The sequence below is a fragment of the Copidosoma floridanum genome, unplaced genomic scaffold, assembly GCF_036245765.1.
Source record: "Copidosoma floridanum isolate Cflo_tuat_1 unplaced genomic scaffold, Cflo_Japanese_pri ptg000030l, whole genome shotgun sequence".
Taxonomy (NCBI): domain Eukaryota; kingdom Metazoa; phylum Arthropoda; class Insecta; order Hymenoptera; family Encyrtidae; genus Copidosoma; species Copidosoma floridanum.
Window position 1 is genome coordinate 39,009,971 of NW_028321907.1, and position 24,329 is coordinate 39,034,299.

General features: G+C 33.3%; 1 protein-coding gene across 2 annotated transcripts in view; it reads right to left on the reverse strand.

Annotated features, from left to right (window-relative positions):
• The window catches only part of Uba3 (Ubiquitin-like activating enzyme 3), a 190,612-nt gene that overhangs the window by 149,649 nt on the left and 16,634 nt on the right, over nt 1-24,329 (reverse strand). For both annotated transcript variants that reach the window (XM_089596188.1, XM_089596187.1), the window contains exon 2: nt 4,845-5,205. In XM_089596188.1, the coding sequence (XP_089452314.1) occupies nt 4,845-5,205 (361 nt within the window). The remainder of the gene's footprint in view (nt 1-4,844; nt 5,206-24,329) is intronic.

Sequence of the window (24,329 nt, forward strand, 5' to 3'; positions counted from 1 at the left end):
TTTATTATTATCATTAGGCACTAAAAACCATCCATCTATAACTGCCTATTTTAATAAATGTAAGTGGAAATTATATTGTTACCGTCCAGTGTATTACTTTATTAATTAATAATTATAAATACAATTATTATTCTTAAAATTCAATCGTTTCACATAAATTTGATTTTAAATGTCACGCACAGCTCCAATTTTAAAACTTTGCACTTGATAGTACTGCCTATCGCCCACTAGGTGGCGACTCCTAGTTTCTGGCAAACATCGCAAGTGAGAAAGTTGCTTACAGTACATGAGAAGGGCTACACGGCTTCTCGAAATCATCCTTCCGGATTAGTTGATCTAAGCCAAAGCTAGGTTCTCGCTCACCCGACGAGACCTACGGTACGGCAGTGGCTAAGAGCACTAATTACTTTGAATAAAATACCTATATTTAATACCACGTTAAACTAAGTGTGTTGACTCTTACTCTATCCACTTATCATTATCTACACTACGTGGCACTGTTATCCAACTACTGTAAGGATCGGACAAATATTCGAAGCTCTTTTGCGCTAATAGTCGCGTCTCACATAATATACTGGCTACAGACCCATCTCGACCGCTGTGAGTCATTGCCAAACTATCTACCAACGATACTAGCTCCAGCACTACCTCTCCGCATCTGTAGTCTCTAGCACAGGGTGTTTACTGCTGCTCAATCCTGACTGCCAAAGTCCCCATCAGTGACACCAGCTCCAGCGGTGGCATCATAATCCAGAAAAAGCACTGCCTCACTACGCTTAGAGTCTCCAATCCAGGGTTCTTTCCGTTAATTCATCTCTACGGCCAATTCGACACCCTTGGAGAGGATTCTCGCCCACCCCAACTCCCTTTCGCCGTTCTAAGCCGCCCACTCTAATAGTCCGCTTGTCGATATCATTAAAACTAAATAGGACCAATTTTCAAGCTATTATTTTTATTACTAGGTACTCTGGCTTGTTTTATCTCTTATCACTTGTGCCTTTTCTAAGCAACGTCATAAAATCGAAAGAGGGTGTAATAGTAAATTGAAATGAAAAATTTTATTGTTTTTTGATACACAAACTCGTAATTTTTAATATTTCTAAGAAATATTTCGTTAAACACTCTTATGTTTAAGAAATTGATTTATTATGTATTTACACCTTTTTAGGATTTTAATGAGGAAAACGAGGAAGCTATTTTCAACAGCGTCAAACCATACTTAAAAAACATTTATGAATGATCGTTTGAACCCGAGATTATGCCCTATATTTTTTGTGGTGGATCTTTAGCGCTACCTAAAGTAAATGACTGCTGCTAATTTTCTGTGGATTGTATAATAACCGCTGAAGACACCGCTACAAACCACTGAAAATAATTAAATGTAAAAATGTTCGGTATTGTAAAAACATTTTTCAGTTCTTAAACATGTATGTGTATAAGTTATCTAGTGAAACTTTGTCTTCAAACCATTTAGAGGATGAAAACTGTAAAATGACAGAAGAACTCTAAGAACCCTAAAAATAACTTATTTTTCAAAGTTAGAGGTATTTGCGGGTACAAAGCCATAAGTTAGAAATTCTTATTAGTCATTAGAAAAATTATACTATGTAAAAATTAAAAAAATTTTTTTTCTTAAAATTAGGTTTAAAAATTCTAATAAACATTTAGTTCAGCATTATACACATCATTAAGTTAGTATTGTAACAAAAAAGGTAAATTTTTTTATTCTCAATTTTCAAATCTTATTACTAAAAAAAATATTCTCAAACATGTCTTCAAGAGCAAAAATCGATTTTGAGATTTAAAAACTATATTTGACGTTGTATAATATCTTAATTTTATCTCGAAGTACTGTTCAAAACATAACAATTATTTTTAATAAGTTTATATCTGAAAGTGTAATCCAATTATGAAATAAACTCATCGAAGTAGAGTTAAGTACCCTTGTTAACAAAACGGTAACTGATAAGGTGAAGAGTATAACCGAAGATTACAGTGATATATTCCATGCTTTTTCAATAGAATACAGAAGAATAAAATACTTTCTAAATTTTTACAATTATATTCCACTAAAAAAAATTACAACCAGTGTAGAAACCGTCACTTACCATTCAGTTGCAAAAATTTCAGATATAAACGTTACGTACATACCATTTCAAGAAACCTGAAATCTCTTGTTGGAGTGATTAAGAAAGCTTGTAGCTTTATGGAAAGTTTGAAATATGAAGAAATTATAGTGAGCAACAGAATGCAAGCCGAAATGTGGACAAATAAATATCTGAAGCTCTGCAGTGGTTTGTTTTGTAATGTCCGTTTCTACCGCCAAATTTAGTCGTTAAACTCAATGCCATTATTTTTACTATCTTATTTAGAGATGCGCAAAAAGTTTTTGAATAAGCTGCTGTTTCTCAATTTATTAACGACTTAAACCTTTTATGACTAAATATGATGTTTACTTACATCTTTGTACGAATTTTTCTCTTAATTAATAGAAATAATGACAAATAGTATGCAAAATTACTAAGGTTATTGTTTTTTACTACAAAATTTGTGTTACTTGTTGTACAAAGATTGTAATTTGCTCTGGCCCCACTAGCTCCCTCTCTTCGAGCTGTTACAGCTTAGCACTGCGTCAAATTGTACAAACACAAACATTGGACTACGATAGCCTCATCGCATTAAACTGAATTAGCTTAGTGAATGTACGAGCTTCAATCGTTCAAATTTTCTTTCCGTGTAGTTTTGGAGATCACTAAATAGAACTTACAAAAAAAAAAATTATTGCAGCAAAAAGAATTCACGGACTTGAGAAGAATATATGTGATAATAACTTGAAAAGAAGAAAGATGAATAAATTTTTTGGTCTGAAATTTTATGTTGCATGGGGCCGAAACTTGGTATTTCAAAGATAGAAAGGAATTGGAAAAGATTAAGTTATATTATTTTAGGTAAATGTTGAAGCTGGACTTTTATTCACCACTATACATAGTTTGTAAGGGGCCCGGCAGAGAAAAATTATGTAATACATGGCGTCAAGATACGAAGTTTGAATGAAAGATTACTTAAAACTTGTCACAGAGAAACATACGGGATGGGCAAGTGTAATTTACACAGTGCAGAAAAAGAAACTTTTGTAATAAAGTAGGTCTAAGTACGATGATTGTTAATCTAGAATTCAAATTCAACTCATGATAGTGTTTCGCAAATCATTCGAAGGATAAAAATTATATCCTAGTATTAGATAGGAAAATTAAAAACTCTTAATATGATGACATATTTTTGTCCCAACTCAATATTTGTCCCAGTAATTTGATAACATGTAGTTGAAATGAGTGGAACCACAGGACCATTTGAGTAATTTATTTTTATTCCATGTAAACTAAGTCATATTTCTAGGCCAACAGGCTAAATATATTGTTAGTATAAATATTACAGTTTATAACTGTTTTTTTTTTAACAGAATAGTCTCAACTACCTATAAACCAGGCCAAATTTTAGATGAGTGTAGTACTTATTTAAAGTTTTAAGAGTTTCTCAGTATTCGAATCATGCTTATCCATCTAATTAATAATGAATTTTGTAATTGTTCAACTGTATAGTGATTTTGCAATAATTAGAAAACATATGTATAACGGTAGTTAAGATTGAAACCAAGCTGAATATTTTGAGCTAACACCAATTTTTTTGCCGTTGTCAGATGTTTAAACGTATACGTATACTCAGAGTTTGTTTTACTGTAGTAAAAATTGACTAAGTCATAAATGGAAGGTGCTGTCACAAAATTTCTAGGTTAAAATACGACTACTTTAACTTATAACTAAATCAATAAAACCCCACCTATCCACTCAATGATTTAAGCATAATTATTTACATCGTGAGTATGTGTGCAATTGTATTGCACCTACACGTGCATACACAATTTTGCCATAGCAAGTAAGTTCGACGTCTGTTGAAATTCATACTTGGTCCCTCTATTAAAACCATGCAGTACATTAAGAGGAATGACTAAAGAGTACGAGAAAAGGAAGGTGGTCGTTATGTTCTTGATCGCTAGCTGCCACTTATCAGTGTGACATGTGAGCGATCTAACCACGGACGAATATAACTAACACTCGCACTGATACGTATTATTCTAACGCTGGTAAGGTTGACATAGTAAGTTGTCAAATGAGTATGTATGTTTAATCGGAAGCCAACAACTAATCAATTTATTATTTTAAACTTCTTAATTTAAATCAATCAATTTACCTGAATTCATTAATTTATTATTCATGTATGATTAAAAATACATGCTAATCTTTCAATCTACCATGTTATAACACGACTTAGTTTTCCTTTTTATCGAACTCCACACTTTATAACAGAGGTTAAACTTATTTTGAAATGGACAAAATTCATATGCATGCAATTCATATGGTACAGTATAATAACTACTACTAATATGCGGCATACTAATAAATAATTATGCTCAAATAATCAAGTGGAGAGTTAAAGTTTGATTAATCAAATTCTATGAATAGATAAGCAAGTAGTTTCAAGAGTTAAGATTAATTAGTTGATTACTTAGATTGATTTTAACTTAGATTCATAAGACGTGGTTCCACAAATTTTAAAAGTATAAAAAATTAATCAATCTCTGTTACCGTGCAGCTTTTTTTCAATGTTACACAAGTATTTAAAATTTTTAAAGATTTAAAGTGACTTTAGGGGTAGTATGAGAAATCGTAAATACGCTATAAGGATGCACAGATACTCTTGGCCATGACAACTTTTAGCCTATATTCTGCAGACAAACTACTAATGAACTGATTTAGCTTAAGACGTTTTATAAAGTGCTTACTTACCTGTGGAGGGTATAAATCGAGCGTGCATTCAGTGCAAGCATTTATTCCTGGAAAGATTACTCTAACACTTCCTTTAAATCCTTCTGTACCTCCATCAATGCAGGGTATAATACTAGACTCATCCAGTACACCATCTTCATAATTTAATAATGAAGTAAGCATACCATTAATCCATCTTCGTGCAACAATAGAATCTAGACCACAAATAACTAAGTGAAACTGACGGTAAAAATCATCATTTTTATCTTGAATTTTACAACAGTGTGGCGTCACATCGCAATCAGGCATACGTTGATTTATAAACTTAGCTGCTATTTCCGACTTCGAAAAACCTATATCCTTATGTCTAAATAAAAATTGCCTGAAAAAGATTCATCGTAATTAAAATTTTGTCTATACAAAATTTCGGCATGGATTATATTTTTTGAATAACTGATCATTAAGTAAGCCAATGTTCAGTAACCTATAACACTTGTTTTACCACTATTTCCTTGAACTATTTTCATATTAATTATAATTTGCAATCATGACTGAAAAATACTCATCGTACATCTAAATACGAGTGAATACGATCAAACAATTTGTGTCTTTTCTCAAAACATTTAAAATACTGTCAGGAATCATATAATAGTGTTATTTGTTATCAAGCGTTGAATATTGCATGAGATATTACGAAAACTTATCAATTTGCATTGTGTATTTTATTTAATTTTATTTTTTTTATAAACTAATTATTTTCATATTATTACTCTTTAACTTTGGACTTTTCTGAAATAATCCAATTTTTAATTCAGGTTAGATAGCGTCACAAAAATGCGCACTTGACAAGTATTTTTATTTAGTCAATAGATGACAAAAATTTAAAACAGTCATTTTTGCAAGCAAATTCGGAATGTAAAGTAGTTATACACAGCTGACAAAATACATCTATAGAAAAGAAGTAGTAGATCTTGGTGAACAATAATTAAAGATAGACGAAAATAATAGAACAATATCTATATTTCACTGCAACGTTTCGTTCGAATTCCCCGATTCTCTACTATATTTAAAAGACACGTGAGCTTCCCACTAAAATTTAAAATGAACGACAAACAGTAATTATATTTGTAAGTAGCGTAAATAAAAAGTCGATAACATTTATATAGTTATGAATATTTACAACTATTTACATATTTATAAACATACTTTTTTTTAAATTTTTTTCAGCCATTCTAACGAACTGTGCGTACAACAGTTCTGCATATATATGCTATCTGGAAATACGCACTTAAGAAATGAGTTTTTCAGAGGTGCGAGCCAAGTAACTAAAGGCAAAATCTCGAACTCATAACCATGTATTACTAAGCCCCCAAACTACAAGAACCGCAGCTTAAGCCACTGGTGCTACCGTAGCTGCTATATGAATATACCTATACACACATTCATAAACGAAGTTGACATACGTGTCAGAATACTGCAGATTCAGGAACATCATTTCATTTGTGTTTAGCGATTCTATCAAGAGCCTGTCTATTCGGTTCAGCAACATATTTTGCTGGGCAGTTTTTGAAAGTCAATTCACAGACGACGTTGGTATTTTGAAGAAGTGAGCTACAGTCCTTTAACCTAAATTTATAGAATTACTTGCATAATATGAATCTTTTTATCACCATGTATTTCTAGATTCGTTTTCGAAAAAGCCTTTTTAAATACGAAAAACTTACTCATACACTTACAAATTAAATAGCACGTACAAACTAAAACTTAAAAAACTTTTCCTAACTATATAAGCGATATAGCGGAAGCTAGAGATGCCCAGGGCAATCTCGTTATTTTTTGACCTTATGATGAAATTAAGATATTATTATTGTAATTTCTATTGATGCAGAAAATAAAGTTATTTTCAAAAAGCTTCATAAAAATAACACATTATATCAAGGCAATATAACACATGTCATGTTTTCTGATGCATTGATAAGAATAAAAAGCATGTTCAACTCTAAGTCTACATACATAAATGTATGATAAGGGAAAATGATATTAACTTTGACTACATTTTAACTTTCCAGACCTTACGTGCATTAGAATCACTTATATCTTGGTCAAAATCAATTTCGATTGACAAAATAGCTAAATTACTAAACCGTATGGAACTTATCATAGACATCAAATCGTTTTTTATTGAGTTATAATAATCTATAAACTCCTTTCACGTGCTCGTTTGTCATCATAAACTATATAAAGAACATAACTTGGTATTACGGAGCATGACTATTTATTCATATAATCTTTTATACAGATTAAATATTTAGCTCCTATATGATACTTACAGCCTTTCCAGGATTAGAGATCATATAGATGCTAAGACAACACGCTAAAGGGACACCAACGGCGCCTTGAATTTCATCCACACGTTACAGTAACTTAACTTATTTACAAAAGAAGTCATGTTTTCAAAATTCAAATACATGATAATCAGAAAAAATTCAGTCTCAACAGTCATCTACCTCGTTTTCGTACCTACATGATCTCTAATCTTTGACAGCGAGATATTGAATACGTATAAATTATTATATGAATAAATAGTCATGCTCCGTAATACCAAGTTGGGTTCTTAGGATGAGTTTTTTATTGACTTTAATTTGGCGAAGCTACACTCACATGCAGCAACGCTGATTGCTATGGTCATATAAGTCGAAGCATAATTACAATTTTGGGAACACAAATACAGTAGCTATACTCGTGAGTAAATCCTAGCAGCTTAAGTGATCTGCTACTTATATTAATGCTGGATTTACACCCACTAGGAATAATGAATGATTACAGTATGCAACAAATGGGGTATTTATGTTGACTGCCTTAGTATGCATTTGTACACCATTTGCAGTCCATCGCTGTCAATTTAATCCAAAATCATGCATGTTTAACATCAGAACCAAGAAAGCGAATAAAAGATTAGGTCACTTGCACTTTGGTGTGATTAAGTTCCACATAGCGCCGTACTTGGCTAGTCCCGTCCTTGTGTAAGCAATCTGGTGTACTGTATCATATATAATAGTAAAACACTAAGATTCATTCACTTCACCAAGAATTTTTTTTCGAACATGATTCTCCATACAGCTTATAAATTCAATCTAAATTTCAGGTGATAGGTGAGATACACTCACTTTTTTTGCAACTACATCTGTCAAGTGTTTACGGAGACTGAATCATACTTGGTAAGAAGATGGACAAATTCTGTAAGTTGCCTTTACTCCCATTGTTGTTTTCATTTATAACTCATCTACGTATTAACAAAGCCAGATTTGGTTTTACTTTTTGTCTGATTATATCCAGCATTCTGACAAGCACTTGCCTCTACTTTTGTTCTTTTTTCACAATCTTGATTTATGTTGATGTATTAATCGTTACACTAACTTAAGTCTCATAATATGTTAGCGTTACCATTTTTTCAAATTTTCGATGTGTACTAAACTTCATTTGTGTTTTTAAACTTTAGGATTAAGTTCCTATAACTTTTTGAGATAATTAATACAATAGAATACAGATTTATGTAACAATTACCCCTAACACTTCACAGAAAAATATAAAACTGTTTTTTTTTAAAGGAAAACAAGCCATCCATGTTTCTACCACTTTTCGGCCATTCAGAACAATCTAAAAAAATTAACCACAGCTAAAGTTTCCATTAATCTCATGACTCAGGACGAACTACATCATGAAATTTTTAATTAAGGCACTGTACTGTTTGACATCCTCGAGTAAGTAACAGTGAAAACTAGAAAAGTATCTGTGATCAGGATGCATTTCTAGGGGGAGGTGGAGGGGAGTTGGGGGGTTAGCGAAAATTTAGGATTACTCGAAATATACAAGAAAATAAAAGCAAAACCACCTTATTAAGGGGGGAAGCGGGGGGTTGGTGGGAAGGAGCTGGGGGGGGGGTTAAAAACCTCGCCTTAAACTCTTACATTTACATAATATAAAAAGATATATATGTTTGATGTTTATTATCAATTAATATATTTTTTGAATATATTATTGATTTATGCGTATATTTATGTACATTACCTCAATTTAAAGAGCCCGTCTGTTTATTACCTATTCCTTCGACGTATACGTGTTACTGTAAATAATTGTTGTATTTTAATTTTGTACATCAATAAATCAAAATTTAAGTTTATTACAGCAATTTAAAATATAAATAATGATAAAATTAGCCAAACTTTTTAGAAACAGCTATAACAATTTTTTTATAACATGTATACTAAGCTATTATACTAGAATGAAATATGTTAGAAAAATTACAGATTTTTTATTCTGAAAAATTCAAAAAAAAATTTTTTAAACAACAAAGTATCAACATAAGAAAAAAAATGCATTGTGTCCTGTATGCTTAATAAATGATGAAATACTTATAAATACAATAACTTTGTATTTATTGCCATAAATGTTGCTGAGTTATCTATAAAAATTATCAAGTGAAGTCAATTAATTATGTAAATATTTCTTTCTAAACAATATTTTTTATTTCTGTATTTTCTTCTCTCTCTACTTAAATAAATTAATTGTTTTTATTTTTGCATCTTGATATAGCCACATATAATTGACCATAAGAAAATAGGGGTTTTCTTACATAAAAACTTACGTTATCGGAACTTTTACCTTCAGATTTGTTTATTGTTATAGCAAACGCCACAAACATTGGAAATTGTTTACAATACGAAATACAAGGTAATGTTGAAGTGTTTCCTGTGACTGAAGTTCTTCTTGGAATGAAGACTCTATTTCTAATTTTTTTTCCAGTTATTATTTCTTCTTCTATATTAAACTGTCATAACTTCATGATTCGTAAACATGTTCCAGTACACAGTCCATCTGATTCACTTAAATTTCGGAGTAACATCACTATTGTACCTATTTTCAGATTTACTTAATGAGGTAGTAATCCTTCACGAATATTGTTCAATATTTACACCAGAAAATTCAAATTAATATTATTAACCGATTTATCAACTTCTTTATAATTTGGTTTATATATACTATAGTAATTTTTAATTTATCCAGTTAATTTTTTGAAAGTTTTATTATCTAAATAACAGGTGTACTTGTTATGTGATGTAAGTATAATACTATTCACTGAACAATTATAGATATTAGAAAATATTTAAAAACATTCATTGTTTGATATTCAATTTTGAGAAATTTTAAATGTTTTTATTTCTCTTCCCATAATTTATAATAATAATTTTGCAAACATTGTATCGTTAGAACGAATATTGTTTTCTAGTTATAAAAATAAAGATTTGTTTAATTATAATTTTTCTATTACCGTTTTCTGTCACTGGGAGAATCTGACAAAAATCATCTCCAAAAATAATTTATTTTTTTCCCAAATATTTTTCAGTATTACTTAAGTCTCTAAAAGTTCTGTCAAGTATTTCCAATACTTTTTTTAAAATCATTGAAAATCATCATTTAAAATCATCCCAAGTTATTAAATCAACTTCTTTTAATTTTTTTCATCTGACTTAAGTTCTTAAAAGGCACTCTCATTTTTTTCAAATCGATAGGAAGTCCAAAAGTTCTATGACTTGTTATCCCCTTTAAAAGCAAAATTAATAATATGCCTGTCTATGCCATTGAGATGATTTTTTTATTTTAAGAAATAAGAAAATAAATTAACGTTCCATAACAGAAAATTTTTTTTTCTGGACATTTTTCAAATTTTTATACATTGAGTTAAACTATTTTTTAATGAAACGTATTTACTTATCCATATCTTCTCTTTTATTTTTCGTTTTTTTTTTGGTGTAAGTAAACTAAAGCATTAACATGAACTATCTTCTGATTTTTTAATTTGTTGAATATGTAAAAGAGTTACATTTTTTTATCAGGCAACTCCTCCGTAAAGAAATCTCTGTATTTATTCCATGTTGTATTACCGGGAACATTTTCTGAGATTAAAGACCAAGCAAAAAATTGTATTAATTGATACGGAAATATATCAGCAAAGGCTTATTTGAAAATGTCTTTTATTTTTTCCATCATTGTCTATTAAATCCACTGCAATTGCAGTATCTTTAACAGTTTTATATGTTATTCTTTTATATGTTTTATTATCTTTGAACGATGTTGAACCAGTTACTTTCTTTCATCCAAGTTAAAAAAAAAATTTTTTATGATCTTTTGGAGATACAATGTTTAATCTACCTAATGAAGTATTTTTTATTACATTTTTTCTTGTTTGTCAAATTTTTAATCTATTATTCAAAATGTATTCTGAAATGTTTACTTTTTTTATGGGTTTTGCAAAGTCATGATCATGTTTGTTTAATTTAAACCAAGCTATTAACTCTGTTTCATAGTTTTCTATAACAGTTTCAATATTACTCTACTCTGTCCTAAATCTCCTAAAGAAAAAAATAATAGAAACACCATGGGATCGATATAATGAAACAATTTATTTAAAAATGTTTCTTTAGCAGGATTATAATTATAATTTCTCATTTTTGATTCATTATACATAAGATTTCGTAGTTATGTTCTAATACTACTATTTTGATGACACAATAACTTTAATATACCTCAATCCACAGTTCCTGAGAATTAAATATTTAATTTTAAATCATTCGAATTATCACTAAAATATAACACGTCAATAGAATTTTAAATAGCAATTGGAATGTATAGATTTATTAAATCGACAAAACTTTTCTTTTTTAATTGACGTACCATAAGTTTCTGAGTTAATCCATACTTCAAAATAATTATCAGGATTCTTACATTTTTTAAATGTTTATTTCCAAAAATGAAATTGACATAAAAGTTACATTTTTTAACGACATTTTGAGTATCATCAATCTGGTTTTAAAATGAAAATAGTCTTTATTATACAAAAAAAAAAAAAAATTTTAATAATCCATTTCGATCTTTTTGATATAAACTACTATCTAATGAGTTTTTAAATTATTTAGGTTTAGTACGATTAACTATTGAGTTATCATAAGATTTTCTTTTTGTTCAATGTTTCACATATTACTTACCGAATCGTGTCAACTTTTGTCCAAATATTTTTTTTATTTTTTTAAGATTTGAGTTTTTTTATTTTTAGAAAGATTTTTTTTTGAATAATAATCATTTACTATATTATATTATTCATCAGAAAATTGAGATTCCTACGTAGTGATCGCTGACGGTCGGACGGAAAGTAACATGGGTCAGCGTTAAAGTGAATTTGGGTCTTCAGAGAGTGCATAAGTAATTATATTGAAGTGATAAAAGTGGAGAGCGTGATATAAGGAAGAGAGGAAAGTGGTAGCGAGAGCAAACGAGAGGTACTTAATGAGCAAAGAAGAAAAGTAAAAAAGCAAGGAGAGTGAGGTTAGCTCGGACCAAGTTGGCAATGGCGGGCGACGGGAAAACGAAGACCAAAGCAGTAAATGCAGAGGAGAAAGTCAAGGAGAGGGGTGAGGAGGGAAGTCGAGTAAGGAAGAGAGGTAGGCCAAGGAAGAGAATATCAGATGGGTACACACCCGAGGTGGAGAGACTGGAACGTTCATAAAAGCAGGCAAGACAGTAAGAAGGGAACTCTTCCCTCCGAAAACAGGCACATGGAGAGAAAGTGAAGAAGGAGAGAGAAGACAAGAGGGGAACTCCGCGGAGGTTGAAGAAGAAGAAGAGCAAGATAGCGATGCCCTGATAGATGGAGGGGAAATCGTATGGAAAAAGAGAAAAAGAGAAGAAAGAGCGGGGTCCGAGGAAATCCAGGTTAGCAGTGCTGTCAAGAAAATAAAGGTTGATAGCAGGGTTGGGGCCCCTGAGCAATCGGAGCCAGGTGATGGTAAAGAAGGAAAAAGTGAGCATGGCCAACCAAAGGGTACACTAAGGGCAGAAGAAGACGAGGATAAGCAAATGCGTATGCAGAGTACAGAGGAAGGGGAGGTGACAGCTTGTAGGCTGAACGTGGTACCAACACTACCGGCGGAACATAATCAGTAGACGCAAGCAGAGGGGGCAAGTTCACGAGACGAAACACAGAGGGCAGCACGGAGAAGGGAGAAAGAGGCGAACTGTGGAGGAGACGACAGCATTGACGGCGGTGACGGAACAGATGTCAGTGAGAGTAGCAAGAGAGTCGTAAATAACGTCAGCAGTAACAGAGGCGGCAGAAGCGAAACGGTAAGCAGAGGTATGCGTTTGATAGCGAGGTCAGAAAGCGACATGGGTGCTAGGATAGGGAACAGCGTGCAGGAACTGCATTTGCAGGAAAAAATAAAAAGGTTAGAATTCGAATTAGAGCGCGAAAAAAGTAAAAGATACATGGTAGAATTGCAGGAGAGGTACTCACTAAAAGTAATTGAGAAAATCGGAAATCAAAATAGAGAGATAAGGGAGGAACTGAGTGGAATGGTTAGGAAACTCGAGAGTGCCAATAGTCTCAGAAAGGAGCTTGAGGATAAAATAAGCAAGCAGATGCGGAGTAGACAGCGAGCAGATAGCAGTATAGCAAGTCAAAAAAGGGATAGGTTAGTGAGTCCGGGCAGCGAGGTATGAAATGTGGGAGGGAGTAGCGTAGTCAAGGCAGTAGAAGACGACAGCGTTTATGAGTCGGAACGGGGCGTCATGAACTGTAATAAGGAACGCGGAGTCAAAGAAAAAAATATAAACACGGCGAGAATCCCGGAAGCGATGAGCGCAAGAGAGTTTGAATATGAGAAAAAAGAGAGAAAATTGAGGAAGAATAATGTATTTGTAAAAGGGATTCGCACAGTAGGTGGGGGCATAGCACGGGAATTGAACGAAGTATTATACAATAAACTTGGTGTGGAGGCGCATATTGTCAAAATGAGAGCGATTGGAGGGGGGCTAGTTGTGAAATTAGGATCTTTAAAAAATAAAGTAAAGTTGATGCGGAATAAGGGGAAGTTGCAAGGGCTTTACCTATGGTTGAAAGACGATTATACAGAAAGAGAGAAAGAAATCTTGAGGTGGATCGATAAAAAAGCTGAGGAAGAAAAGAGTAAGGGACTCGAAGTTCGCAAGGGATACCTCAAGCTAAAAAGTGGGGATAAATGGTGGATATGGGACAATGTGAGAGGGGAACTGGTGGAGCAGAGAGAAATAGATGAAAGTAGGAAATTTCGTTTGGAAGAAGGTATGTTATAATGGAGAGAATAAGGAGTTAAAACTAGTCCCTTGGAATATAGCAGGTATGCGGAAAATGAAAGATGTATATAACTACGTGAATAAGTTCGAAATTATAATATTACAGGAAACGTGGGTAGAAAAGGTAAAAGAGAAAGAATGGGAGAATAAACTCGATAAAAACTACGATTGGAGCTGGAAACCAGCGGTTAGAGATAAGAAAAGAGGGAGGGCTAAAGGAGGGATGGTGGTAGGTATTAGAAAATCTTTGTCTAAAGAATTGGTTAAAGAATGGGATTATGGGTTAACTATAAGAGGGATAGAGATGAAGGGAAATAAAAAATGTAATATAATTGGCGTATATAATAATGTAAAAATTGAACTTATGTTAAGTAAACTACAGGAGGTCGTTGATGTTTTTACAAATAGGGGAGAGCAAGTATTAATTGTGGGAGATTTTAATGCGAGAAACGGAGAATGGCAGATAAACGAAGAGGGGGAAAGAGAAATGTGCAGAAACTCAGCTGATAAAACGGTTAATAGAGAAGGTGAGAAGTTGCTTGATTTCTGTGAAGAGTCAGGCTTGAGCATTAGAAACGGAGCAACAATAGGGGATTGGGACGGAATGTACACATTCGTGGGGGATAATGGACACTCGGTTCTGGATCTGGCATTAGAATTGGAGAATGAAGAAGGTAGTATTGTTAAAGAGCTTAAAGTGACGCTAAGAACCGAATCGGATCACCTTCCAGTAGAATTGAGGCTAGAGGGAGGAAAAAAGAAAGAGTGGAAATCCGAAGATAGCTCAGGTAATAGGACTTTTTTGAAATGGGAGGAAAGTAAGGGCACAGAATATAATAATGAAGTAGAAAAGAGGGAACAAGATGTATGTATGGAGGGGATGAATATACAAGAAAGGTGGGACGCACTTTCAAAAATTATCTGGGAGTCGGGTAAAAAGCTGAAAATGGTCAGAAAAACGGGGAAGGAATGGACTATAGAAAGAGACGAAGAAGTTATAATACAGAAAAAGCAAGTGTGGGCTGCGCTAAAAAAATTGGCAGTTTCAAGAAAGGAAGGGGATAAAGAGAATCTTAAAGCAGAAAGAAAAAGACTTAGAGAAATCAAAAAGAGTAAATACGATGAAGACAGAGACAAAAAATGGAACAGAGGGTAGTAGAGAGTAAAGGTATGACAGAGTTTTGGAGAGCAATTAATCAATTTAGGCCGAGAAAAAAAAAATCTGGGGTGGCTATTAGCAAAGAGGACTGGTTAGCGCATTTTAAAAATTTGTTAGGGGCACAAGAAGAGTCAAATACAGGAGGAATAGGGGATAGGACGGAATTCAGGTTAGGAAACGAAACGACAGGAGAGCAGGAACCAAATTTGGAAAATTTAGAAGAAGGCCTAAACAAGAAGATAACAGGGGATAAAGTATTGCATTCATTAAAGAGAATGAAGAATAACAAAGCGGCAGGGGAGGATGGGATACCAGTAGAGTTTTATAAGGGGCTAACTATGTTTTGGGTTGGTAAATTAGCAGGAATACTTGACGAAATGTTTAGCAAGGCAGAGCTAGTGAAAGGTTGGGAGGTGGCGAGAAATTACCCTATTCACAAGGCAGGGGACGAAAACGACGTCAAAAACTATAGAGGGGTCTCTTTATTGGATGTAGGCTACAAGATACTAACGAATATACTGGCAAACAGGCTGAGGAAGTGGTTGGATGCAGAGGGGAAAATAAAAGAATGTCAGGCAGGCTTCAGAGAAAAAAGAAGTACCAGGGACCACATATTCACCCTGAATAGCCTGATAAATAACAAACTTAAAAATAAAGGAGGTAGATTATACATATGTTTCGTGGACTTTAAAACAGCGTTCGACAAAGTGAATAGGAAGATATCAGCAGAAAAAATGGAAAAAATGAGCATCAAGGAAAAGTTTTTGAATATGATACAAGGAATTTACCATAACACGGAAAATGAGGTCATTTCGGCAGAGGGAATTTCAGAAAGGTTCAAAACTGAAAGGGGGGTTAGATAGGGGTGTCCGTTGAGTCCGTGCTTATTTAATATTTATCTGGAAGATCTAGAAGACGAATGGGAAAAGAAAAACGAAGGGGGTACAGTCTTGGGGGGGGAAAAGATTTTCAGCCTGAAGTTTGCGGATGACGTAGCAGTAGTGGCAGACACAAAAGAGGGGTTGCAAAGCATGTTAAATGGTCTGGAAAGGTACAGTAGCAAGACAGAGCTAATGGTGAACACAAAAAAAAACGGAAGACATGGTATGCCGGAGGGGGGGGGGGTAAACTAGCGAGGGGAGAGGAATGGTATTTTGAGAAAGAAAAACTAAGGGTAGTAAATGAGTACAAGTGTTTAGGTTTTTGGTTTACAGCAACCAATACATTGAGTCGACATGTAACAAAAACGGCAAATAAGGTCAAGAAAGTGGTAAATACTGTGTGGGGAATTTGGAAAAGAGCTTGGGGAGCTTAAAGGGGAGGTTATACTTAATGGACTCAATAGTTAAAGCTGGTTGTCTGTACGGAGTGAAAATATGGGGATGGGAAAAATGGGAGCAAATAGAAAAAGTGTAGAGTAAATTTGTAAAGATGGCTTTAAGATTAAGTAGTAATACACCGGCATACATATGGCAGATAGAAAGTAATAGAAGCAACTTAGAAGTAGAAACTATGAAAAGAGCAGGGAGATACTTATTGGACATAGCAAAAATGGGGGAAGAAAGGTGACCTAGGATTAGTCTAAAAGAGGAATTGAGAAGCACGGGAAACAGAAATTCGAGTAAATGGTTCAAAGCAATAGAAGCGGCATTGAGAGGGGTTGGGGATGGAAAAGGAATCGGGGGGCTACTTGAGGTAGAGGGAACTGAGAACCTCGGGGAAAGACTCAGCAGAGGGGTAGAAATAAAGAAAGACCAGGGGATCCAGGCAAATTGGGCGAAAATTGAAAAGTCAAAATACTGTGACTACTATAAGGAATTAAAGAAAGAACCGAGAGTAGAAAATTACTGGGAGGATAGAGAGATAAACGGAGGGACAAAAGAACAATGGACAAGGCTAAGGTGCGGTAATGTGGGAAGAGCGGGCAATAAAGGATTCAGTGAGGTATTGTGTAGGGGCTGCAAAAAAGAACCGGAAAAACTTGAACACAGTTTCACGTGCTTGGGCATAAAGAAAATAATTAGCGAAATTTGGGTGACGGAAGTAGAAAAGTGGGATCTAACTGAATCGAAAGATGAAGTAAGAGCTAAGGTTTTAAATTTACTGAAAGGGGATCCGATTAGGTGTTTTTGTAAATTTAGTAGAGAATTAGAAAAGAAAGACTGAACAGATCAAGAACCAAGGTACCGGGAAGAAGGAGAGACGCAGGAAAGGGGTATAGATATAGCCTAACGGAAGAATCGAGAAAGAAAGTAGAAGTGGTTAAATGCGCACACGTGGGACTGCCACGGGGAAAAGATCAGGTAAAAAGAAATGTAAATAAAGGGGGGTAAGAGAGATTGCGGGATAGAAGAGGTAGAAAAGTAGGTAAACGAGCGGATAAACAACGGCGGCTAGAACTCAAAGCGTCTAGTATAAGAGACATGGCGAATGCACGGGACTGTCGTGCCAAGGGGACAAATATTTGTAAAAAGAATATGTTTATTCTGTACAATGAAAATAAAAATTATTAAACTAAACTATTCATCAGAAAATTTTTTTATTGAAAGGAATGCAGTAGAAGTATTGTACATTAATTTAAAGTAATTAAAGATTCACAAAAATATTAACTTTCTACGCCAAGGGTTGGCGCGAGAAGCGCGCAGGGGGGCCACATATATATATACTAGTTTAGCTTCGCCCCCCTGCACGCACTGCACGCCAACCCCCCATAACCAGGGTAATAGTATAGTATCAGCAGTAAGTTGCTTAGTTAAAGGTGCTTGTGTTGCCACTTATTTATTGAAAGGTTAATTACCCTATTTTAATTTGGTTAAATAAAACTGGTAAAAAAATAAAAACTGACTGAAGGTGAGTTAAGCAGATTTGAAATCATACAACTTTACTTTTTTCACACTCCTGCGCGCTTCGTGTGCTGACTCTTCATCCCCAGGTCATAGTTAAGTTCAAAAAAATTGTATTTAATGCGCTCACTTTTCATTTGCCTTAATTTCAGAGCGATACGCGAATGTTAAGAGCTGAATGTATTGACTTATTTATTAAAATAATTATTTGGGATTTAAAATAATTATTATCTTCGGAAAAGTAATAACCTATACTTATACTATAAAATTTTCAAAACGTGGTTAACAACATGCACATCTTTTTGTAACACTACAACTTTACAATAATATAATTTTACCTGAACATATTGATGAAATTATATCAGCTAAAATACCTTTAAATAATAAGAAACTTACCACATTTGTGATTAAACACATGCTTTCCGGTCCTCATACTAAAAAACACCCATGTTCAATTACATCCAATAACGAATGTATTAAAAATTTTCCTAAACCACTTGCTAACATAACAACGTTAAAAAATGGCTATTCCGAACATATCAGAAAAAATAATATTTTGAATAATCACGTAAGACTAAAAATATATATAAGATTACAGTTGACAACGGTAGTACCGTGTAGAAAAATTTTGTTAATAAAATATAGATGCCAAATAAATGTTGAATATTGTGCATCTATTTAAAGTATAGAATACATATACGACTACATTCATAAATGTAGTAATAGAGCTTTCATTAAATTCAAGATTGAGTAATTCTGACAATAAAAATTTTGATGAAATAAAAAACTATGTTGATGGTAGATATTTCATTCCCATGAAAGCAGCATGAAGATTACAAGAATATTAAATTTATGGTAGGAGTCACAAGGTTATAAATCACGCTGTGCACCTTAAGAATATACGAAAATCAATTTTCGAAGAAAATAAAATTAAAAAGATAATAAAGAAATGGCAAATGCATTCAACAGCTTGGTTTAAGTTAAATAAAATTGATAGTTTTGCAAGATCTCTGAAGAATCTCAATCTCTCAGGAATCAACTAACAATTTGGGTAAAAAAAAAATAAAAATAAAAAATACTGCAATAGAGGGATTAAATACAGTATTATCAGAAGATCATAAGCTATTTTTTCTTAAATAATATTGAATAAAAAACATAGAGCAACTTCATTTAAAGATTTAAAAACATATAAAGATGTAAAATATAAAACATTCAAAGAAACTACGATTGTGATGGGATTAATCGAGTATGATTCACAGATTGACTATATTTTCCAAGAAGCTAGTACTTGCATGCTTCCTCATTGATTAGGAAAATTTTTTGCATGGTGTTTAATATCAGAGAATATACAAGGTAATGAAATTCAGAATGGGTACGAAAACTTTCTTTGTGAAGATTTCAATTAAAACAACGAAAATTATGCTCTTCTGCAAATCAACGAAATTTTCGAGCTTGATAAATCATGTAAATTATTTAATTGACCTGTACCGTTTAGAATTGACCAAACAATGATGACGCAGACGAAGTTATATTTTATATACATACGTTCGATTTGATGTGTGCTCAGTAGAACAATAAACAAAAAAATATTTTTAAAATTGTACGTAAAGACTTTAAGCAGATTTATTGTATACATTGTCTTAAAAAATCAGGAAAAACCTTTTTATATAAAACATAAATTTCTTACTTCGTATCACAAAGAAAAAAAAATTTGTCAGTGGTATGGACTGGCATTTCGTCAGTACTACGACCAAAAAGTATAACCAGTCATAGAACTTTCTACTTACCTTTGGATTTAAATAATATTTTATTAAATCAAATCTGAAAAAAAGAAATTACGTAAAATCGATTTGATATTTTGGGATAAGACTTTTATAATTCCGAAAAAAGCTTAAGAGATAGTAGACAGATTTTTGTGTAATATATGTAATACACACATACATTTTAGAGGTAAATTATTAATTTTCCGAGGCGATTTCAGTCAAGCACTATCTGTTATCAAAATAATATGAGAAGTATGGTTATATCAGAAACTATTATATCATCATTTTTTAAGGTTCTTCTTATATTTTAAAATTAAATACAAACATTCGTTTGGTAGATAAAAATTTAGCTAAATTACTTTTAGAAATTAGAGAGGGACAAATAAAATCATCGATAATTCCTATAAAATGGAGGTCAGTGATGTAAAGCAATTTTCTTTAGTCTTGGCATTCTCTACGACGATTAACAACTCTTAAGGAAGAAGTTTCGATTAAGTCGGTGTAAACTTAAAAGCCTGTATTTCCTCATGAAAAACTACACGTATTGTTATCAAGATGCAAAACTAAAGAAGGGATATTTATACAAATTAAACGTAAAAATAATTCGTAATCAGGAAATGTTGTTTGGAAAGAAATTTTCGATTAAGACGAACTACACTTTATAAAAAGAAAAAAAATTAGCGAATTGGAAGTTATCACATAAATTAAAACATCATTTAGTAGTAGCATATGACATGATATGCTCATATTTTACTATGTTACAATTTTGTTAGAAATCATTAATTTTTAAACTTTGATTCAAGTTAACTATTTACAACATTTTATTAAATCAGATCTTTCTTTTACTGTTTTTAAGCCAAACTGATTTATTTTTTGGATTATTTCGTATAAGTATTTAAAAACAATAATTTAGAAGAACTAAAATTAAAGATACTGCACTTTAAACCTGATCTTATGAATATTAGAGTTATATACAAAATAAACACTTTCACTGATTATATAGTTGTTTTTTAATTCGTTTACATAAAAAGTAGTATGTTTAAGACAGACGAGTTTTCAAAATAAAAAAAAATTGTAAGCGATTGCCTGGAAGTATGAATAAGCTATTATGTAATTGCTAAATCTAATAATGGTTGATTTTTTTCCCTTAAATCGAACATCGGGGGGTTGTCTCTGTCTCTTCGTGGTTTTACAAGGCTTCTGGCGATGACTACCATAATTTCTATTATTTTTTTACTACTTGAGATTTAATAAATATTCGTAACCATACCGTGTCGTATAGATACACGTATTTATTCAAAACTTTATGTTAAAAAGAAATACTACAAACAAAAAAAAGGTTAACACGGCTCAGATTTTATACTTATCAATGTTTATATATTAAAATAACTATATTTGATGTTTTTCGTACTCGTTATTACTAAGGATAAAATCGATGTATTTGCCTCCTGGGTGTTGTGGAAAAAATAAATAACTCTATATAGCTAAGAACTTGTTAACCGTAAGCTGTAGGAGCTGCCGGTTGCAATTGCTGGATACAGATAATTTCAGCTTAGGTACAGTTTGTGTGTACAATAGCCTATCGATGTACTATAGACTGAGCTGCTACAAATCTGTAGGTACAAATCGTAAGGAGGTGCATCGCGAGAATGACTAACCCTTGTTATCTCAAGGACCTTTATTCAAGATAACGTAATCATAGGCAAAGTAGAGCGTGTATTTCCCTCAAAGGCTTGACATGTACTACCCTAATAGACTCTCTTCTTGCTCGTGCTTCCCTTTTCTTGGCCCTAGGGCCCCTCGTTGCGAGATTTAAGGAGAGGGAGCGTACAGTCTTACCTATACTTCCATATGTTACAATAGATCTTGATTTCAAAATTTTAATTTACATTTGTCACACTGATAAAATTTTCTATCCATGATGATGTTTCTGGAAACATGTTACATAAAACGGATTGTATATGATTTCATAAATCTGGATACTAGAATGTACTGTAATTTACTTTTTTAATAAGATTAAAAATTTGCAAGGAAGTATAAAAATAGTAATGAACTATGGAATAGTTTTTTTGTTACTCTAAAATTCTATTCCAAACAATATTTCCAATTTTAAATTTGTGTTCTGATTCAATTTAGATTAAAAACTTTTTTGGGTTTCTACATCTGGACAATGTAACATATAATTGCCCATAAGAGAATAATGGTTTTTTCAGGTGTAATCCTAAGGTACCAAAACTTTGACCTTAAGACTTATTGATAGTCATAGAAAAAGCTAAGGTAAATGGAAATTGTTTTCGGTATAATGTAAATGGTAGCGAAGAAGAATTGTTTGTGTTTAGTGTTAATCTTGGAATAAAGACCTTATTTCCTTTTTTTCTCCTGTGACTATTTTAGCTTCGATATTGTCTTACTGATATATAAAGCAAAGTCGCTAAAACCGTTGTGATCGCTAACCACGAAAACTACTGAACCAATTTTGCTGAAATTTCGCATACTGATTCTTCATGATTCCGAAATGGTTTTTACATAGTTTTTTTCTTGAAAAAGTTAATAACAATAGTGATAAATAAGCTCAAAGTTTTGCTAAAATAAGCTAACTTTGCGATTTAGTTCAGTTGGATCCACTAGGTGGCGTCAAGGTAAAATTGAAGCCACCCGAAACCCATGATGGTGAAGAGTGGTTATAAGAAGCCCCATCGAGTAGACAATCATCGCAGTCGATCATCAGCACTACAGCAAGAACAAAAGAGTCCGTCGTGCAGCTGGGCATCCCGGCTACCGATGACACTCTTCTTTCATGGACAAGCAAAATTAATCACGTTTTACCCCGCAACCTCAAAATAAACGGGTGCCGCGGAAAAACAGGCGTTCGAAACGTCAACATCTCAGGTAGAATACCAGGAAACGTTTCTTGCCAGAGCACAACCTGCTCCAGCACTTCAGAGCTTTGTGGCCGTTCAACCATCCGACCTGGTACTATCAGAGAATTTCCTACTTTAAATGCGAGCCAGGGAAGACAGCCCTGAAGAGTACGGGAAGCCCGGCCTCCTTGGTGGTCGTCCCAACAGCATATCTACAGAGAAGATATTCTCCAGGCCCACTTTCCTGACTACCGATGAACGGTTGGTTGTCCGGGGAACGACCTGAAGACGAGATATTCTTTGGACAGCGGCGTACTTCTTTTCCTGTATGGTCTCCGTACACAGAGACTTAAAGGATGAGCGCCGAGCTACCTGCAGCTGGCTCTTCATCATCAAGAATAATAATAAGCAATAGCTAACAGTTTCACCTTTTCAGGGCCATTATAAGTATTTACGTTCCCTACTTCACCATCAATCTCATCGGTTCTTTCAAGGGCCACCTAAGTTTAAATAACCTTGCCAACTGATACATTTTTACTACGATTTCCAGAGACGATTCGTCAACTCAAAGACTATGTAAAGCCGGCCACTATTTAACCAAGTCAGTCATTCACTGGCAGACGTCAAGAGCAGAGTTGTTCGTAGCAAGGCTGGAAACTCCAGTGATCGACGACCCTAAATTACCCTCTGAACTTTAAGCATTCAACCAGGAATTACCAATCCTCTCCAAAGTGTGCGCTGGGAGAACCTAACAGCTATGAAGAAAAAATAATAAACGTTAGCCAACGGGACAGTTACCAACGGGCAAGCATCACGAACCAACCTTTCCACCTTAGATCACCAAAACAACTGAGTCTGAAAAAAAAGGTGCTTTACACACCGTCTTCGACGTTACACCAGGAGACGTTCGAAAAGAGCTCTACAACTAGCTCCAAAGCTTCAAACCCTGAGGTATCCAAGCAGTCACGTTTGCTGGAAACTTCAGTCAAAAAAGACTTTACTGAAGAAGCTCACCGGTACTTTGCAGGTTCATCGGACGTCGAACTACCTTGCCAACAAATACATTACAACCTAATAAAGTTGCGAAAAAATAGCTTTTAGGGCTCACCAGAGTCTCAACTATGATAAAAGTCACAAGAAGTTAAATTAGAAGGAAAACTTCAAATGCATCTTATGAATACAATTTTAGGCGTCAAGAAAATGACAAAAGAATTTATTAAGTGAAAGATCAGCTTTTCACAATAACCCTCATAGTAATCTCTTAAATCTTTCAGATTTTTAAATAGGTAGAGTATGTATTTGTATTTTTGTTGCGATAAATAACGTAGAGATTAAGCTCCAGGACTTTTTTGCTCTGGTAATAAAGTTGTGAGATAAGAGAAAAAAATTTTTTAATCATAAATTTTTTGTGAGCTTTGAATCTTTGTAGCTTTTAAAAATAGCCCTTTTCGTAAATAGTACGGGAAAAACTGCAAATCAACGGCTCCTTATGGCCAATGATTATTTTATGGCATAAGGAACGCACGGTACTATTCAGCATAATTGTATTTTTTTTTAATTTTTACAGCTTATTATTTGGCCAAAGAAACTGTATGGATTCAGAACCAATATATTTTTAATAAGAAGATTTTTGTTGTGAGATTTCGGGCGAAGCCAAGACGGGGGGCCACTAGTATTTAAATCATTTTGTAATTCGTAATTTTGTACCATTGCAA